The sequence below is a fragment of the Balaenoptera musculus genome, chromosome 9 (assembly GCF_009873245.2).
Source record: "Balaenoptera musculus isolate JJ_BM4_2016_0621 chromosome 9, mBalMus1.pri.v3, whole genome shotgun sequence".
In the NCBI taxonomy this organism is placed as follows: domain Eukaryota; kingdom Metazoa; phylum Chordata; class Mammalia; order Artiodactyla; family Balaenopteridae; genus Balaenoptera; species Balaenoptera musculus.
The window spans coordinates 57,772,022-57,792,755 of NC_045793.1; the positions used below are offsets into that span (position 1 = coordinate 57,772,022).

Consider the following 20,734-nt stretch of genomic DNA (forward strand, 5'->3'; position numbering starts at 1 on the left):
TTTCTATGCGTCACTCAAACTGGTAAAAAAAACACTATTAGGGGCTTCCCTCGTGGCGCAGTGGTTGAAAATCTGCCTGCCAATGCAGGGGACACGGGTTCGAGCCCTGGTCTGGGAAGATCCCACATGCCGCAGAGTAACTAGGCCCATGAGCCACAATTACTGAGCCTGCGTGTCTGGAGCCTGTGCTGCGCAACAAGAGAGGCCACGACAGTGAGAGGCCTGCACACCGCGATGAAGAGTGGCCCCCACTTGCCTCAACTAGAGAAAACCCTCGCACAGAAACGAAGACCCAACACAGCCATAAATAAAAAATTCAAAAAAAAAAATTCAAAAAGAAGAAAAAACCACTATTGGACTGTCATAAGTTATGTATGTATAATGAAACATCTAGAGCAATCAATAAAAAAGCCATACAAAGTGACACACTCAAAAACACTGTAGATAAAAGTGGAATTGTAAAAAAACTTTCAAGTAACCCTCAGGACATCAGGAAAATAAGATAGAAAATTGAAAAATATAAGTCCTAACATATAAATAATTACATTAAATATAAATGGCCTAAATACAGAAGTTAAAAGACAGAATTGGTAAAGTGGATTAAGAACATGACCCAACTATATCCTGTCTATAAGATGCTCACTTGAAAATATAATGATATAAATAGGTTGAAAAGAAAAGTATGGATAAATATATATAATACAAATATTAATCAATAAAGACAGGAATGGTTATGTTAGTGTCAGATAAAGTAGACTTCAGAGAAAAGAAAATTACCAGAGACAAAGGCATATGACATAATGATAAAATGTTCAATTCGATAAGATGACATAACAATCCTAAAAGTGTGTGTGCCAAACAAGAAAGTTTCAAAATGTTTGAAACAAATACTGACAGAACTTTTCAGTTTTAGACAAATCCACATTTATAGCTGGATATTTTGACACCTTTCTCTCTATAATTGACAGAAAAATTAGACAGAATGTTAGTGAGGTTACAGAAGAACTCAACACCATCAACCAACAGGTACCAAACCACATTTATAGAACACTCTATTCAACAACAGCAGAAAATCTTTCTTTTTAAGTGCCCAAAATAGACCATAACCTAAATGATAAAACAAACTTCAACAAGTTTAAAATAATTGAAATCATACAGAATATGTTTGCCAACCACAATGGAATCTTATTAGGAACTGATAACAGAAAGATAAGAGGAAACTCACTAAACACTAAAACTACACTCCTAAATAATTCATGGGCCAAAGAAAAGTCTCAAGTGAAATAAAAAAAATACATTGCAGTGAATGAAAATGAAAATACAACATACCAAAATTTGTGGTACATGGTTAAAGCAGTATTGAAAAAACTGTTGCAATAAATGTATACATTAGAGAAGAAAAGTCTCAAATTAATCATCTAAGATCTTACTTCAAAAACTTAGAAAACCTTGAAAAAGAAAAGTAAAATAACCCAAAGTAAGCAGAAGGAAAGAAATAATAAAGATAAGAGCAGAAATCAATTAAATTGAAAACAGAAAACAATGGAGAAAATCAATGAAACAAAATCTGCTTCCTTGAAAGATCAGTAAAATCGACAAAACTCTAGCAAAACTGACAAAGAATAAAAAAGAGAAGAACAAGGAATTATACTCCAATAAAGATGTTAAAAAAAAAAAAGGGAACAAGGGAGTAGTATGAATAACTTCACACACACAAATTTGACAACTCAAATGAAATAGAACAATTCCTCAAAAATCAAACTTCCACAGTCCATTCAGTATGAAACAGATGATTTGAATAGTCCCATACTTTAAAGAAAACTGGATTTTTAATTTTAAAGATCTCCCTACAAGGAAACTTTTCCAGGCCAAGACAGATTCACTGTCTTTGGAAGAATTCTGCCAAACATTTAAAGAATTAATGCTGATTTTATATAATCTCTTCTAGAACACAGTAAAAGAGGGAGTGCTTCCCAATTCATTTTACGAAGCTGGTATTACCCTACTAGCAAAGCCTCTGCAAACCCAGCCTTCAGGTGAGCTCCCATGAACCAAGGCTCCTGCCTTGCCCCAGTGCCAATCCAGTCCCTGAGGCCCCAGGCTCAAAGCAGTCTCCTGAAGATCCAGGCTCCTGCCTCACTCCAGTGCAATGCCAGCTCCCATGGACCCAGGCTCTTTGCCTGCCCTGGTGCTGGGCTGGGTTCCATGGACACAGACTCCATATTGATTCCTATAGACTCAGGCTCCTGGCTTGCCCCAGCCTCCAGGTTGGCTCCCGAGGACCCAGGCACATGGCCAGCCCCAGTGTCAGGCTACACCTCATGGACCCAACCTTCAGGACAGCACCTGTACCCCAAGGCTATAGGCCAACTCCTGTGGCATCAGAATCCAGGCCCACCACCAGCACTTCAGGGGCCAGGTCCACCCCATGGACCCAAATGCCAGCCTACCTCTCTAGACCCAAGCACTAGTCCAGCCCAGCCACTGACCCAGGCACCAGACCTTCCCACCTGAGGCTCAAGCCCATCCTCAGAATCTACCAGACAATTCACCCACAATCTCTGGACAAGCTGACTGGTGAAGGGCTTTTCTGGCCCAAGCCCAGTCTGTAAAGACCGAAAGAGGTGCCTACTTCTTCAAATGTACAGACAATAATGCAAGGCCAGAAGAATTATGAATAATCAATGAAACATGCAAGGCCAGAAGAATTACCAATAATCAATGAAACATGACACCATCAAAGGAAACTAATAAAGCTCCAATAAATGACCCTAAAGAAATGAAGATCTATGAACTACCTGACAAATTATTCAGAATAATCTTCATAAAGAAAGTCTGTGAACTACAAGAAAACACAGATATACAGTTAAACAAAATTAGTAAAACAATGCATGAACAAAACGAGAGGTTCAGCAAAGAAATAGAAACCATTAAAAACATATAAATGAACAAACAGAAATCCTAGCATTGCAGAACACAGTGAATGAATTGATGAATTCAACAGAAAGCTTCGAAAGCAGACTCATCCAAGCAAAAGAATCAGTGAACTTGATGACAGTACATTTGAAATTCTCCATTCAGAGGAGCAAAAAAGAATAAAGAATGAAAAAGAGTGAAGAAAGCCTATGTGAACTATGGGATACCACTGACAGTAAAATCTACTATTGTTGGAGTTCAAGGAGAAGAGAGGAAGAAAAGGGCAGAAGGCTTATTTATAGATATGGCTGTGAATTTCCCAAATGTGGGGAGAGATTTGGACATCCAAGTTCCTGAAGCTCATAGGTGCCCCAAAAGTTTCAACACAAAAAGATCTTCTCTAAGACACATAATAATAAAACTACCTAAAATCAAAGACAAAGAATTTTAAATGCAGCAAGAGAAAAAAATTCCCACATACAAAGGAACCTCCATAAGACTATCAACAGATTCCTCAGCAGAAACCTTATAGGTCAATAGAGAGTGGGATGATATATTCAAAGTGCTGAAACTGTCAACCGTGAATACTTAAGAACCTTACAAGTTGTCCTTCAGAAATGAAGGAGAGATAAGGACTTTCCAAGACCAAAACAAACAAACAAACAAACAAAAAAGTTGTAGAGTTCTTCACCACTAGACCTGTCTTACAAGAAATGCTAAAGGGAGGTCTTTGAGTTGTAACAAAAGTATGTTGACAACATGAAAAGAATATGAAAGTATGAAACATAGTGAAGGTGAGAATACAGTCAAACTCAGAACACTCTAATACTGTAATGGTGGTAGATAAATCACTCTTAACTCTGGTATAAAAGTAAAAGATAGGGACTTCCCTGGCGGTCCAGTGGTTAAAGACTTCACCTTCCAATGCAGAGGGTGTGGGTTCAATCTCTGGTTGGGGAGCTAAGATTCCACATGCCTTGTGGCCAAAAAACCAAAACATAAAATGGAAGCAATATTGTAACAAATTTAATAAAGACTTTAAAAATGGTCCACATTAAAAAAAAATCTTTAAAAAAAAAGTAAAAGACAAAAGTATTAAAAATAACTATAGGTAAAATAATGTGTTAATGGATACAACATATATAAAAGATGTAAACTGTGACATTAATAATATAAAATGTGAAAGGAGAAGTTAAGTTAAAGTGTGGAGTTTTCGTATGTGGTTGAATTTAAGTTGTTATAAACGTAAAATAGACTGTTATATCTATAAGATGAATAATGTAAACTTCATGGTAACCACAAATAAAAAACCTGTAGTAGATATACAAACAATAAAGAGAAAGGAATCAAAGCATACCACTACAAAAGGTCATCATATCACAAAGGAAGACAGCAAGAAAGGAAGAAAGGAAAATGAAGGAATTATAAAACAACCAGAAAACAATGAACAATATGGCAATAGTAAATCCTTACCTATCAATAATTACTTTAAATGTAAAAGGATTAAATTATCCAATCAAAAGGTACAATGTGGCTGAATGGATTAAAAAAATCAGATCCAACAGTAATATGCTGACTACAAGAGACTCATTTTAGATTTAAGGACACACATGCACTGAAAGTGACGGGATGGAAAAACATATTCCATGCAAATGGTAACCAAAAGACAGCAGGAGTGATTATAATTAGACAAGATAGACTTTAAGTCAAAAATTGTCAAAAGTGACAAAGAAGGTTACTACATAATGATAAAGGGGTCAATTCATCAAGATGATATACAATTGTAAATATATAATGCACCCAAATTTAGGTACTTCAGTGTACCTAAAAATATAGCAGATATTAGCAGAACTAATGGGAGACATAGACATATACAATAAGAGTAGGTGACTTCAATATCCCAGTTTTAACAATGGATAGGTCATTCAGACAGAAATTCAACAAGGAAACAGCAGACCTAAACAACACCATAGATCAAATAGACCTAGCAGACACATTCAGTACAGTCCATCTAATAGCAACAGAGTACACATTCTTTCAAAGTGCACATGGAACATTTTCCAGGATAGACCATATATTAGCCCACAAAAGAAGTCTTAACAAATTTAAGAAGCTTGAAATCATATCAAATGTCTTTTCTGACCACAATGATATAAAATGAGAAATCAATAATAGAAGGAAAATTGGAAAATTCATAAATATGTGGAAGTTAAATGACACACTTCTGACCAACCAACAGGTCAAAGAAAAAATCAAAAGGGATATCAAAAAATATCTTGAGACAGTTAAAAATGGAAACACAACATACCGTAATTTAAGAAATGCAGAACAGTTCTAAGACAGAAGTTAATAGTGATAAATGTCCACTTTAAGAAAAAAGAAAAATCTCATATAAGCAACCTAATGTTACACCTCAAGAACAAACTCAACCTAAAGTTCACAGAAGGAATGAAATAATAAAATCAGAGCAGAAGTAAATTAAATAGAAACTAGAAAAACAATAGAAAAGGTCACCTCTTCCTGGTGCCGGACCCCCCGGGCTGCGGTGCCTGACATGGGGCTCAGAACTCTCACTCCTGTGGGAGAACCTCTGTAATATAATTATTCTCCAGTTTGTGGGTCACCTACCTGGGGGGAATGGGGTTTGATTATATCACTAGTTCTCCCCTCCTACCAGTCTTGTTGTGGTTCTTTATGTCTTTAGTCGTAGAGGATCTTTGCTGGTAGGTTTCGGTCTTTTTCAATGATGGTTTTTCTGCGGATTGTTGTGATTTGGGTGTGCTCTTGAGACGAGATGAGCTTAGGGTCCTTCTACTCCACCTTCTTCAAGAGAAGACCTTCCCATTGATACCAAGTTTCTTAAAAATAGCATGAAGGAAATAATACTGCAGAGAGAAAAGGAGACCAGCCAAATTAATGACCAAGGCATCCATCTTCTCTTACCACTAAGAGCTGTTTTTTGTAAAGTAAACAAAATTAATGAACCTTTAGCTAGATTAAGAAACAAAGAGAGGAGACTCAAATAAATAAAATTATAAATGAAAGAGAGATGTTACAACTGATACCACAGAAATGCAAAGGATCATAAGATAGTGCTATGAACATTTATATGTCCCCAAACTGGACAGTCTAGAAGAAATAAATAAATTCCTAGAAATATACAAACTACCAAGACTGAATCATGAATAAAGAATCTGAACAGACCAATAACGAGTAAGGAGGCTGAATCAGTAACTGAAACCTCCCAAGATGGAAAAGCCTCGGACCTCATGACTTCACCAGTGAATTCTGCCAAATATTTAAAGAAGAATTAACGTGAGTCCTTCTCAAACTCTTCCAAAAAATAGAAGAGGAGGGAACACTTACAAGCACATTTTATGAGGCCAGCATAACCTTGATACCAAGGCCAGATAAGGACAGTACAACAAAAAGAAAGTTACAGACCAATATCACTGATGAACATAAATGCAAGAATCCTCAACAAAATACTAGCAAACCAAGTTCAACAGAACATTATAAGAATTATAAAGATCATATACCATAATTAAATGTGATTTATCTCTGGGATGCAAGGATTGTTTGACATATACAAATCAATAAATGTGATATACCACATTAAAAGAATGAAGGATAAAAATCATATGATCATCTCAATAGATCCAGAAAAAGTATTTGATGAAATTCAACACTATTACATGACAAAAACCCTGAACAAATTAGGTACAGAAGTAATGTACCTAAACAATAAAGGCCATATATGACAAGCTCACAGCTAGCATCATACTCAGTAGTGAAAAGCTGAATGCTTTTCCTCTCAGATCAAGAACAAGACAAGGATTCCCACTCCCACAACTTTTATTCTATAAAAAACTAAAAGCTCTAGCCAGATCAATTAGCAGAAAAAGAAATAAAAGCCCTCCAAAAAGGAAAAGAAGGAAGTAAAATTGTCTGTTTGTAATGATATTATACACATAAAACCTTAGACACCACCACCAAAAAAAAAAAAAAAAAACCGTTAGAACTAATCAACAAATTAGGTAAAGGTACAAGATACAAAATCAATATTAAAAAGTTGCATTTCTATACACTAACAGTAAACTATCTGAAAAAAAAAATTAAGAAAACGGTCTCACTTAACAATAGCGTAAAAACTGCTCAGGAATACATTTAAACAAGTAGGAGAAAGATCTGTACACTGAACACTATAAAACATTGATGAAAGAAATTGAAGAAGATACAAATAAGTGGAAAGGTATCCTGTGTTCATGCATTGGAAGAATATTATTAAAATGCCCATACTACCCAAATCAATCTAGAGATTCAATGCAATATCTATCAAAATTCCAATGACACTTTTCACAGAAATAGAAAAAATAGGCATAAAATTCATATGGAACTACAAAAGACCATGAATAAACAAAGCAATCTTGAGTAGAAAAAACAAAGTTGGAGGCATCACACTACCTTATTTCAAAATATACTATAAAGCTATAGTTCAAACAGCATAGTACTGGCATAAAAACAGACATATAGACCAATGGAACAGAATAGAAAGTCCAGAAATAAATCCACAGGTTAATGATCAATTGATCTTCAATAAAGGTGTTAAGAAAACACAATGGGAAAAGGACAGTCTCTTCTTTAGATAATTTGGGGAAAACTGATTTTCCATAAACAAAAGAATGAAATTGGACCCTTATTTCACTCCATATACAAAAATCCACTCAAAATTGATTAAAGACTTAAATCTAAGACCTGAAACCAAAAAACTATAGATGAAAACATAGAGAAAAAGCTTCTTGACATTGGTCTGAGCAATGATTTTTGGATATGACCCCAAAAGCACATGCAGTAAAAGAAAACATAGATAAATGGGATTGCATCAAACTAAAAAGCTTCTGCACAGCAAAAGAAACAATCCACAAAATGAAAAGGCAACCTATGGAATGAGAGAAAATATTGGCAAACCATATCTAATAAGGAGTTAACATCTAAAATACACACGGAACTCAAACTACTCAATAGCAAGAAAACAAATAACCTTATTTGAAAAATAAGCAAAGGACCTGGATAGACATTTCTCAAAAGAAGACATACAAATGGCCAACAGATATAGGAAAAAGTGTTTAACATCACTGATCATCAGGAAGATACAAATTAAAACCAAAATGAGATTATCACCTCACACTTGTTAGAAGGTGATTATCCCAAATAAAACCGATAACAAGAGTTGGTGAGGATGTGGAGAAAAGGGAACCCTTGTAGACTGTTACTGGGGATGTCAATTGGTACAGCCATTATGGAAAACTGTATGGAGATTCCTCAAAAACTTAAAAACAGAACTACTACATGATTCAGCAATCTCACTTCTGACTATATGTCAGAAGGAAATGAAATAGGTATCTTGACGAGAGGTACACTCCCATGTTTATTGTAGCATTATTTACAATAGCCAAGATAAAGAAACAACCTAAGTGTCTCTCTGTCAATGGATGAGTGGATAAGGAAGTGTGATACACACACACACACACACATTATTCAGCCACGAGAAAGAAGGAAATCCTTCCATTTGTGACAACATAGATGAAACTGAAGGATATTATGCTAAGTGAAATAAGCCAGAAAGAGAAAGACAAATACCGTATGATCTCATTTATATGTGGAATCTAAAAAACAACTCCCCCCTGCCGCCCCCCACCAAACCCAAAGTTGAAATCAGAGAACAGTGGTTACCAGGTGCTGGAGTGGGGAAGGGGGATGGGCAGACTGAAAGTGAGGGGGAGGAAAATGGTATTCCATGGAAATAGAAACAAAAAAAACCTGGAGTAGCAATACTTATATCAGACAAAATAGACATTAAAAGAAAGACTGTAAGAAAAGACAAAAAAGAACATTATATAAAGATAAAGGGATCAATCCAACAAGAAGATATAACAGTTGCAAATATATATGCACCCAACACAGGAGCACGTAAATACATACAGCAAATATTAACAAACATAAAGAAATTGATACTAACACAATAATAGTATGGGACTTTAACATCCCACTTATATCAATGGATGCATTATCCAGACAGACTATCAATAAAGAAACACTGGTCTTAAACAACACGCTAGGTGAGGTGGACTTTATATATATATATATAACATTTCATCCTATAGCAGCAGAATACACATTCCTTTCAAGTGCACATAAAACATTATCAAGGATAGATCACATGCCATGCCACAAAACAAGTCTCCATAAATTTAAGAAGACTGAAATCATGTCAATCATCTTGTTGACTACAACATTCTGAGACTAGAAATCAACTACAAGACAAAAACCTCAGAAACACAAACAGGTGGTAGGTAAACACTATGCTCCTAAACATCCAATGGATCACTGAAGAAATCAAAGAGGAAATAAAAAATACCTGGAGACAAATTAAAATGGAAACTCAACAACCCAAAATCTATGGGATGCAGCAAATGCAGTTCTAAGAGGGAAGTTTATAGAATACAAGCCTACATCAGGAAACAAGGAAAGTCTCAAATGAACTACATGACCTTACACCTAAAGGAACTAGAAAAAGAAAAAACAAAACCCAAAGTTAATAGAAGGAAAAAATCATTAAGATCAGAGCAGAAATAAATGAAATAGAGACTAAAAAAACAATAGAAAAGATCAATAAAGCTAGGAGCTGGTTCTTTGAAAAGATAAACAAAATAGATAAACCTTTAGCCAGACTCATCAAGAATAAAAGATTGTAAAACACACCATTGTAAAACTAACACACCATTGTAAAGAATAAAAGATAACTCAAATATATAAAATCAGAATGAAAAAGGAGAAGTTACAACCAACAGCACAGAAATATAAAAGATCATAACAGATTACTACAATTATATGCCAATAAAATGAACAAACTAGAAGAAATGTATAAATTCCTAGAAACATACCATCTTCCAAGACTGAATCAGGAAGAAATGAAAAAATATGGACAGACTGATTACCAGTAATGAAATTGAATCAGTAATAAAAAAAAACCCTTACAACAAAAGCCCAGGACCAGACGGCTTCACAGGTGACTTCTATCAAACATTTAGAGAAGAGTTAATGCCTGTCTTTCTCAAACTCTTCCAAAAAATTGATGAGGAAGGAATGCTTCTGAATTATGAGGCCAGCATCACCCTGATAACAAATCAGGCAGATACCACAACAAAAGAAAAACTACAGGCCCATATAACCAAGGAACATAGATGCAAAAATCCTCAATAAAATATTAGCAAAGCAAATTCACTAATATATTGAAAGGATCATACACCATGATTAAGTGGGATTTATCCCAGTGATGAAAGAATGGTTCAATATCTGTAAATCAATCAATGTGATAGACCACATTAACAAATTTAAGAATAAAAATGATACAATCAACTCAATACATTCAGAAAAAGCTTTTGACAATTGATTTATGATAAAAACTCTCAACATAGTGGGTATAGAGGGAACATACCTCAAGATAATAAAAGCCATATATGACAAACCTACAGTCAACATCATACTCAGTAGTGAAAAGCTGAAAGCATTTCCTCTAAGATCAGGAACAAGACAAAGATGCCCACTCTTGCTACTTTTATTTAACATAGTATTGGAAGTCCTAGTGACAGCAGTTAGACAAGAAAAAAAATAAAAGTCATCCAAATTGGATAGGAAGAAGTAAAACTGTCCTTGTTTGCAGATAACATAATACTACATATAGAAGATCCTAAAATGCCACCAAAAAACTATTAGAACTAATAAATGAATTCAGTAAAGTTGCAGGATATAAAATTAATATACAGAAATCTGTTGTGTTTCTATACACTAACAATGAACTATCAGAAAGAGAAATTAAGAAAACAATCCCATTTACAATTGCATCAAAAATAATAAATACCTAGGAATAAATCTGAGGTAAAAGACCTGTACACTGGAAACTATATGACACTGATAAAAAAAAACAGATGGAAAGATATATTGTGGTCATGTATTGAAAGAATTAATATTTTTAAAATGACCATACTCCCCAAGGCAATATACAGATTCAATGCAATCCCTATCAAAATACCAATGGCATTTTTCACAAAACTAGAACACATAATTCTAAAATTTGTGTGGAACCATGAAAGACCCCGAATAGCCAAAACAATCTTGAGAAAGAAGAACAAACCTGACAGTATCATGCTCCCTGATTTCAAACTGTACTACAAAGCTACAGTAATCAAAACAGTATGGTACTGGCAAAGAAATAGACATATAGATCAGTGGAACAGAATAGAGAACCCAGAAAAGAACCCATGCTTATATGGCCAATTAATCTACAACAAAGGAAACAAGAATATACAATGGGGAAAAGATAGACTCTTCAATAAATGGTGTTGGGAAAACTGGACAGCTCCATGCAAAAGAATAAAATTGGACTACTTTCTCACACCATATATAAAAATAAATTTGAAATGTATTAAAGACTTAAATGAAAGAACTGAAACCATAAAACTCCTAGAAGAAAACATAGGCAATACTCTCTTTCACCTCAGTCTTAGTAATATTTTTTTGGATATGCCTCCTCAGGCAAGTGCAACAAAAGCAAAAATAAACAAATGAGAATCAAATTAAAACACTTTTGTACCGTGAAGGAAACCATCAATAAAACAAAAAGTCTGCCTACTAAATACGAGAAGATATTTGCAAATGACATATATGATAAGGGGTTAATATCAAAAATATACAAAGAACTCATACAACTCAATATCAAAAAACAAGCAACCCAAATAAAAAATAACAGAGGACCTTAATAGACATTTTCCCAAAGACATACAGATGGCCAACAGACATGAAAAGATGCTCAACATCACTAATCATCAGGCAAATGCAAATCAAAGCCACAATGAGATAACACCTCACACCAATTAGGGCAGCTATTATGAAAAAGAAATAACAAGTGTTGAAGAGGATGTGGAGAAAAGGGAACCCTTGTACACTACTGGTGGGAATGTAAATTGGTACACACACTGTTAAAAACAGTATGGAGGTTCCTTAAAAAATTAAAAATAGAACTACCATATTATCTAGCAATTCCACTTCTGGGTATTTTTCCAAAGAAAACAAAAACAGTAATTTGAAAAGATAATCACCCCTATGTTCATTGCAGCATTATATTCAATAGCTAAGACATGGAAGCAACCTAAGTGTCCATCAATAGATAAATGTATAAAGATGATATGGTATGTACATACATACACATACGCACAATGGACTATTACTCAGCCACAAAAATGAATGAAATCTTGCCATTTGGGACAACATGGATAGACCTAGAGGGTACTATGCTAAGTGAAATAAGTCAGAGAAGGACAAATACCATATGATTTCACTTACATGTGGAATCTATAAAACAAAACAAATGAACAGAAAAAAGAAAACAGAAGCAGAGTCATATATACAGAGAACAAATGGGTGGTCGCCATATGGGAGAGGGGTGGGAGGATGAGTGATGTAGGTTAGGAAGATTAAGAGGTACAAACTTCCAGTTACAAAATAAATGTGTTGGGCATGAAATGCAGAGTGCGGGGAATATAGTCAATAATAATATCAATAGTAATATCTTTGCTGACTAGATTTACAGTGGTGATCATTTTGTAATGTACAGAAATATTGAATCACTATGTTGTGTACCAGGAACTAATTATACTTCAAAAACAAACTCATAGAAAAAGACATAAGATTTCTGGTTACCAGAGGAGATGGGTGAAGTGGCTTGAAGGTGGTCAAAAGGTACAAACTTCCAGTTACAAGATAAATAAGTACTAGGGATGTGATGTACAACAGGATTAATATAATTAACATTGTTGTATGTTATATATGAAAGATGTTTAGAGAGTAAATCCTGAGAGTTTTCATCACAAGGAAAAAATATGGTTTTCTTTTTCTTTTATTTTATATCTACATGAGATGATGGATGTCACTAAACTCACTGTGGTCATCATTTCATGACGCATGTAAGTCAAATCATTATGCTGCACACCTTAAACTTATATGACATATAAGATATGTCAGTTATATCTTAATAAACTGGAAGAAAGAAATTAAAAAGTCAGAAACATAATCAGGGAGAAGGCTAAATATGGGTAGAAGAGGAAAGAAGGTGAAGCTATGGAGTAAAGTCAGTGCCTAAAGTAACTTTTCAGTTCTATATACTTTACTAGAATTGGCCTGAAACTTTTGTTCTGAGCTTCTTAGCAACCCCATAAAAAATGGAAACATAATTTGTTACATGATTGATCAAACCCACATATATTTATGAACCGTAGGGTTAACTGTAGGGCTTGTTAGCTTTTCTAAAGGAAGTTGAAGGGCAGGCCTTTAATCTAAACCGTATTTCCCCCAACTCTTTGTATTACCTTGTTCCTTACTTTGGGGGAAATCAGACGTAAACCCAGGATTTTTTAGGAAGAAATAAGAAAGCTGTCATAATTTCAGGTGCTTCCTGTAGTAGTCTGTCTTCATCTCTATCACTGTCTCTGTCTCTGTCTGTCTGTCTGTCTGTCTCTTATACATATAATTTGACACTAATATCTGAGAAGTTATCAGGGAGTTTTATTTTCTGGCAACTCCTTAGAGTAGATGGTGGAAGGGATCTTTGATTAATGTAAAGTACATCTTTAAATTTTCATTATCTGTTCTTTCTGAAGATGCTCCTAACGCCTTGGGGGATTTCATCAATAAAAGTGCCTCTAGTTTTCCACTGCATCTTTTACGGAATGTTGTGACTCCTTCTTCAACTAATATAAAGCAGACTCTGTCACAGCAATGAACAGTCTAGGCTTAAAATATTTTTAGGCTTAAAATATTATTTTTGGAGTATATTTCAATTTTCTAATTGAGAAGTAGATGCCTTCCTAGTCAATAAAATGCTGCTATAGAGAGTAATAATACTATTAATAACAGATATTGTACTTACCCAGATTTTTCTTGCAAAGTTCTTCCACATAAACGAGGGAAAAACCATGTGTTTCGGTGTAGGAAACATTCAAACGTCTGTGTTTTCTTCTTCCTACTGGGTTAGAGAAAAATACTTTTTTCACTCCAGTTTTTAATGAAAGTTTCTCCTCTGCTTCCACTTCAATCTGAACTCTAATCGGCTCAGAAAGGGCAGTGTTTCTCAGTAATGGGTGTGCCGAAACTGGAAGGCGGGGGAGGAGGAAGCCTGCAGAATTGATTTCAGTTTCGTTTCCTTAGACCTGAATTTACTGAAGTGACTTTGCTCTCTGAAATGATTTTTTTTTTTTTTTTTTTGGTAAGCCATTACTCTTCCACCTTCTGGTGTGTTTGGTTAGAAGCCAAAGGTTTAAAATCTGTTCTTTGCTTGAGAGTTTCGAGGGCTGCAGAGAGCCTAGAACTTGGGTAGGGAAGAACGTATGTTGGCATTTCACTGGTCTTCCTGGGTGGACTATCCATCCATCTCTGTTTTCCTAAAGATAATGTAAAGGAATGGCTTTCGGGGACTTTTTGGAGCTCCCTATAAATGCTAAATTCCTCTGGGTTAGTTCTGCAGGGCAGACCAGGGTGGGACCCCTAGTGGCCACATTGCAGGGATTTTCTTTTCTAGTGTCAGCCTCAGGGACAGGCACAGAACAGCCTGAGTGAGAGTGAAGAAAATAGCTAGCATTTAAAAAATTGATAGCAAGTGTTAAAATTTATTGTGTGTGCTCAGTTAGCTTTTGGTTTCCACATTCCACTGTTGATTCACACTGGCTTCATATGTTTTTTAAACACTTATTGGGCACATACTATGTACCAGGCACTGTTCCAAGTGCTTTACATTAATTTATTTATTCTTCACAACAATCCTCTGAGGTAGATGCTATTATTATTTCCATTTTACAGCTAAAGAAACTGAGGCGCAGAGACGTTAAATAATCTCTCTCTCTCCCCCCACCTCCCTCCTTCTCTTTCTCCAATATGTACTACTGGTTCTGCTTCTCTGGAGAACCCTAATACAAGCGGTTTATAAAAATTAACTTCTCTGCTGTCTCAGAGCAGTCTTATTCCCCTAGCTTATCTCATTGCTAACATTCCCTGTGAGGCCAGGTTCCAGATCTTCAGCATGAGCAACCTTTCTCTTCTATCCTGTGTCGCCCTCCTCACGCTGCCTCTCTGACCACCCAGACAGTGCTTCTCCATTTCTTTATTAGACTATTGCCCCGTTAAGGAGGGGAATTTTAACCTAGTTGTCCCCTCCCTTGAAATTGTAATACTACAGATATGCTGTATATCTGTTTATGTGTATCTGTGCTTTATACCTAAAAAAGAGCATCATATGCCATTAGGGAATTGCAGCTTAAAACAATGAGATACCAATACACACCCATCAGAATGGCCAAAATCCAGAACACTGACTCCACCAAGGGCTGGTGAGGATATGGAGCAACAGTAACTCTCATTTATTGCTGGTGGGAATGCAAAATGGTACAGCCACTTTCCAAGACAGTTTGGTGGTTTCTTACAAAACTAAACCTACTCTTACCGTATGATCTGGCAATCACACTCCTTGGTGTAAATTTTACCCAAAGGAGTTGAAAATTTATGTCCACACCAAAAACCTGCACACAGAAGCTTATAGCAGATTTATTCATAAATACCAGAGCTTGGAAGCAACTAAGATGTCCTTCAGTAGGTGAATGGATAAATAAACTGGTATATCCAGACAATGGAATTTTTATTCAGTGCCGAAAAGTATTGAGCTGTCAAGCCATAAAAAGACGTGGAGGAATATTAAATGCATATTGCTTAGTGAAAGAAGTCAATCTGAAAAGGCTATATACTATATGATTCCAACTATATGATATTCTGGGAAAGGCAAAACTTTGGAGACAGCAAAAGGATCAGTGGTTGCCAGGAGTTAGGGAGGAGGTAAGGATGAATTGGTGGGGCATAGAGGATTTTTAAGACAATGAAATTATTCTATATGACACTATAATGGTGGATTTATGCCATTATATATGTATTTGCCAAAACCCATAGAAGATACAACACCAAGGGTGAACTATAATGTGAACTATGGAGTTTGGGTGATGATGTGTTAGTGTAGGTTCATCAATTGTAACAAATGTGCTACTCTGGTGAGGGATGTTGATAGTGAGGGAGATTAACTTTGGACACTCTGAAAATATATACCCTCTCCCCCAGAGGGTATATGGGAAATCTCTGTACCTTCTTCTCAATTTTGCTATGAACTTAAAACTGCTCTAAAAAAATAAAGTCTATTTTAAAGAAAGGTATTTTTTTTTTTTTTTTTTTTTTTTGCTTCCAAGAACAAATTTTTACTCCCTTGGAGGTGATAGCGTCCCAGTTGAGAATGCATGATCTAGACTTGCAAATATTGTTTGCCTGGATTCCTCATTACTTCACCCACCATGTTGATTCAGTCCTGCTATTGCATACGAACTTCTTGGGCCAACTGTTTCCTGAAACAGTCCTATAGAAAAGGGAAACCAGTTATGCCTTTCCACCTGAGGGGATGGATCCTGCTGGTGAATTCTGATGTTGCCTAGCTATCCCTCTCCTCCTGCGCTCTTGGATCTCAGTCTGGTTCTTCACCCATCAGTCCTCTCCTTCAAGTAAGCCTCTGAATAATCCTGGGATGTGGCCTGTCTCACTAGAGGACACGCTCTATATTTGAGAGGAATTCTCTGGTAAAGATCAGGGGAAGTTCCTTCTCTTTTCCAGGCCTTCTTTTAAACTCTTTTATTTAAATTATTTCAATAATCCAAAGAGTGAGGATCCCTTTCTTAAGAGTGTTCGAAGTTAAGCTCCCTGGATACTATCTGATCAATGTTTCTCTTTTAACTCATTTCGGGTCCTTATGCTCTAATAAAATTATTATAATGTAGCAAGCACAGAAACATGTGTCATGATCTAGAAACACTCTGTAGAATATCTCATGCTTTCATTCCATTCTCCTTTTTTATAAAATTTCTCTTAGGAACAGAACCACCAACAGTTTTACATTCGATCATGTTCCTCTTTCTCTCAGATGAAGGAAGTATTGCCATATTATAATACCAAGAAGCCTCTTAGTCCATGAGACAGGATTTTTGCAAGTGTCCGGAGCACATTTCCCTTGTTGTTATTGATTCAGAGTAATTAGGACTGAGTTTTTTTTTTTTTTTTTGGTTGTTATTACTGGTCTTTTTTTTTTTTTTTTTTTGTATATTGACTTTGCAAGTGGCAACCTTGTGAAACCATTTTTTTTCTTATAAATAACTGCATTTTTTTTTTAAAAGAAATTCACGTTCTTTTATTTATTTATTTATTTATTTATGACTGTGTTGGGTCTTCGTTTCTGTGCGAGGGCTTTCTCTAGTTGTGGCAAGTGGGGACCACTCTTCATCGCGGTGCGCGGGCCTCTCACCATCGCGGCCTCTCTTGTTGCGGAGCACAGGCTCCAGACGCGCAGGCTCAGTAATTGTGGCTCACGGGCCCAGTTGCTCCGTGGCATGTGGGATCTTCCCAGACCAGGGCTCGAACCCGTGTCCCCTGCATTAGCAGGCAGATTCTCAACCACTGCGCCACCAGGGAAGCCCCACTGGTCATTTTTAAGAAAGTAATATTTATAGTATATTTTTCTAGTTAAAAAGCTAATATGTGTTCAATTAAAAACATCAGAAACAACTAGAAAAAAAAAGAAGAAAAACAAGCTCTACCTGAGTCCCATCCCCCATTCATAGTTATGAACATTTTTGGTATACAATCTCTCGGTCTTTTATAGATAATCTCTCAGATAAATAGTTGCCCAATAGTAGAAGTATATGCCTTATAATGTTTTGTTCTTCTACTTAGCAAAATATAGCTTCTGTTTCCCCACATCATGAAATAGACTTTTATGGCATAATTTCTTTGGAGAATTTTAAATACAAACAAAGTAAACAGGACAGCATAATGAATCCCCATGTAGTCACCACTCAGCTTCAAAGCTATTAGCTTTCTGCTATTCTCTCTTTTTTACATTCTGCTACTCTTGAGGTAAAACTGGAGTGCACATATATTAAATGTAAAATTTTGACAAACCACCCCAATCTAGATATAGGACATTTCTGTTATCCCATGTCCCTTCTCAGTTACTCCTAACCCCCTCCAGAGGAAACCACTCTGCTGATTTTTTTTTTTTGAAAAAGCTTTGCCTGATCCAAGTGTTGATATACTGGAATCATATAGAATATACTCTTCTGTGACTGGCTTCTTTTATTCAACATAATGTCATTGAGATTGGTCTAAGTGTTGCATGTATCCATAGTTCGTTTCTTTTTATTGCTGAATAGTATTCTGTTTTATTAACATACCACACTTATCTAATGTCCTTAAATAGACATTTGAGTTATTTCCATTTTTGGCAATCACACAGAAAGCTGCTATGACTATTTCTGTACAAGTCTTGTGCAGACATATATCTTCATTTCTCTTAGGTAAATAACCCTGGCAAGGAATTGCTGGATCAAATAGGTGCTTGTTTAACTTTATAACAAAACTGTTAAGCCTTTGTCCAAACTGGTACCAGAAGCAATACTCTTTAAGGCATGGTGAGTCTTTGTATCAGGCGACTCTATCAGTCAAAGTGAAATAAGGAACTGGTGTAATCTCACCTGGCAAATTTAGGAATAAAGAAATAATGATACTTGGCACATCCGTATCAAAAGTCTGAGGCTGCCAGACATCACAATTTTACCCCACCACACCTGTGAGTAAAAGGGGTTTAGTTTAATTGGTACCCATAATATCTGGCCTGATGTTAGAACTGTCTAATATGTTCTCACCATCTTAGGAGTGGTCAGATGTGGCACTCATTAGTCAACGTTTATATTTTTACAATAGCTGTAATGAACATCATTTCAGGACTTCCAAGATGAGCCAGCAAAGCGAATCTGCTTTATACATATTGAGCAGGCAGATAGAAATTTAATACAATTGGTTGAAAGAACAAAGTAAAGTGACATTATAAGGGTCACATATGGATATTGTATCCTACTAGGCAGTTCTTGCTCCTTTGCACACAATGGATATCTTTTAAATAACCGCAGACCACATGGATATCTCCTATTAACTCTCTAACTATTACTAATTTTTTCTTTCTGGATGGAATTATATATTGTATGCCATGACTCATTTGAATGCTACTTTCCACTTTTTCTAAGAATGTAAGAATAAATTGAATCTTCCTGTGGCTATTTATACCCAATACACATCTTCAGTCTTTTGGACACATGAAGCTCCTTGAAGAGCTGACTCCATTCAGGAACTGGCTTATATCCTATGAGCAATAGCTAACGCATTGCCACCTGTCCACCTGGAAGGCCCAATTTTCCCACAGGGACTAGGCATGTTTGGACAACAGAGTCTCTAGTCCACAAAATGTTTAAAAAAAAAAAATTGGTTAAACTCAGAGCATATAGGTATGCTTTATTTACCTAAGGGTTACTCAGCTTTAAGCAGAGACCTTTGACCTTTGATGTCTCTTAAAAAAATTTCTTCCTGGGAATTCCCTGGAGGTCCAGTGGTGAGGACTTGGTGCTTTCACTGCTGGGGCCTGGGTTTGATCTCTGGTCAGGGAAATAAGATCCCGCAAACCGTGTGGTGCAGCCAAAAAAAAATTTTTTTTCTTGCCTCTTGTTACATATCTCTTTGCTAAGAGTCTTTTTGGTAACTTAAAATACTATTTACATGATTTAAAATTCCACATTGGGCGTGCATTTCTTATTATAGGTATTTCCAAACTAATATACCAGTTATCCCTTCAGAGTGATACCAAGCTTACTGTAAGTTTTTCTCTAATCCAGTCTCTTTGTTTATCTAGTCATGTGTTTTGAGGAAACATTGGAAGTATTGTTAATATTGGAAAATAGAATGATTGTTCCCTAAAGGATTTGCTGATCCGAAGGGCCTGTATTTATCCATCCCTCAGGAAGTGTTGTAACATGGCTTCACAGTGCTCAGTAGAAGCCAACCACGTTTAAAGATATTCTGGCTCTTAGATAACTCATGCAAATTTGATATTCAGGAACGATATTTATTTTCTCAAATAAAAATGAAAAAATAAAACATTTAAATGGTTTGAAGAAACATTCTGGGGTATAATTGTTTTTTCACTTTATACTTAACTTAGGTATGAGTAATGAACTAAAAAAAACCTATGGGTTTGTTTTTTGTTTTTTCATCCAGTTGTTCATTTCCCTGTTTCCAATGTGATAATTAGTTTTCCAACTACTGGGAAAATATTGTTTTTATTTAAAATCATATAAACTGATGTACTGCAACATATCTACCTGTGAAGATGAGTATTGGAAAAGGGGTGAACAATACAGTTTGAGAAAACTAAGGTTGTATGTTTAGGGGAAAGGGCTTGAAGTAGAGTGTCAGTAAATAACTTTCTTTAACCAAAGACTGAAACGGAGTGACAAAGACAGCTATTATTTAAATTCAAGAAGGCCTTGGCAAACTTGGTAAAACACACCCATCTTAGATCAATAAAGCAATATTCATTTAGTGCTTCATAAAAATAAATTGCCTTTCATGACTGAATAAACAAAATGTGGTATATCCATATAATGGAATTTGTTTGACAGTAAAAAGAAATGAAATCATGATAATGCAACATGGGTGAACCTTGAAAACATTATGCAAAGTGAAAAAAGCCATTTACAAATAAACACATATTGTGTGATTCCATTTATATGAAATGTCCGAAATAAGCAAATCCATAGAGAAAGAGAGTAGATTAGTGGTTGCCAGGGGCTGGAGG

The 20,734-nt window shown here is 35.6% G+C and overlaps 1 protein-coding gene across 3 annotated transcripts in view; it reads right to left on the bottom strand.

Annotated features, from left to right (window-relative positions):
- The window catches only part of SAMD9 (sterile alpha motif domain containing 9), a 33,087-nt gene that overhangs the window by 9,835 nt on the left and 2,518 nt on the right, over positions 1-20,734 (bottom strand). The window contains exons 1-2 of one of the 3 annotated variants that reach the window (XM_036864381.1): positions 13,901-14,124; positions 5,545-5,801 (exon numbers count right to left, since the gene is read on the bottom strand). Coding sequence is in view for 1 of the 3 variants with exons in the window: in XM_036864380.1 (XP_036720275.1) it covers positions 13,901-13,996 (96 nt within the window). In the remaining 2 variants the exon portion in view is untranslated. Of the gene's footprint in view, positions 1-5,544; positions 5,802-13,900; positions 14,125-20,734 lie in introns of those variants that run through there. The other 2 variants (XM_036864382.1, XM_036864380.1) reach the window with 2 other exon arrangements.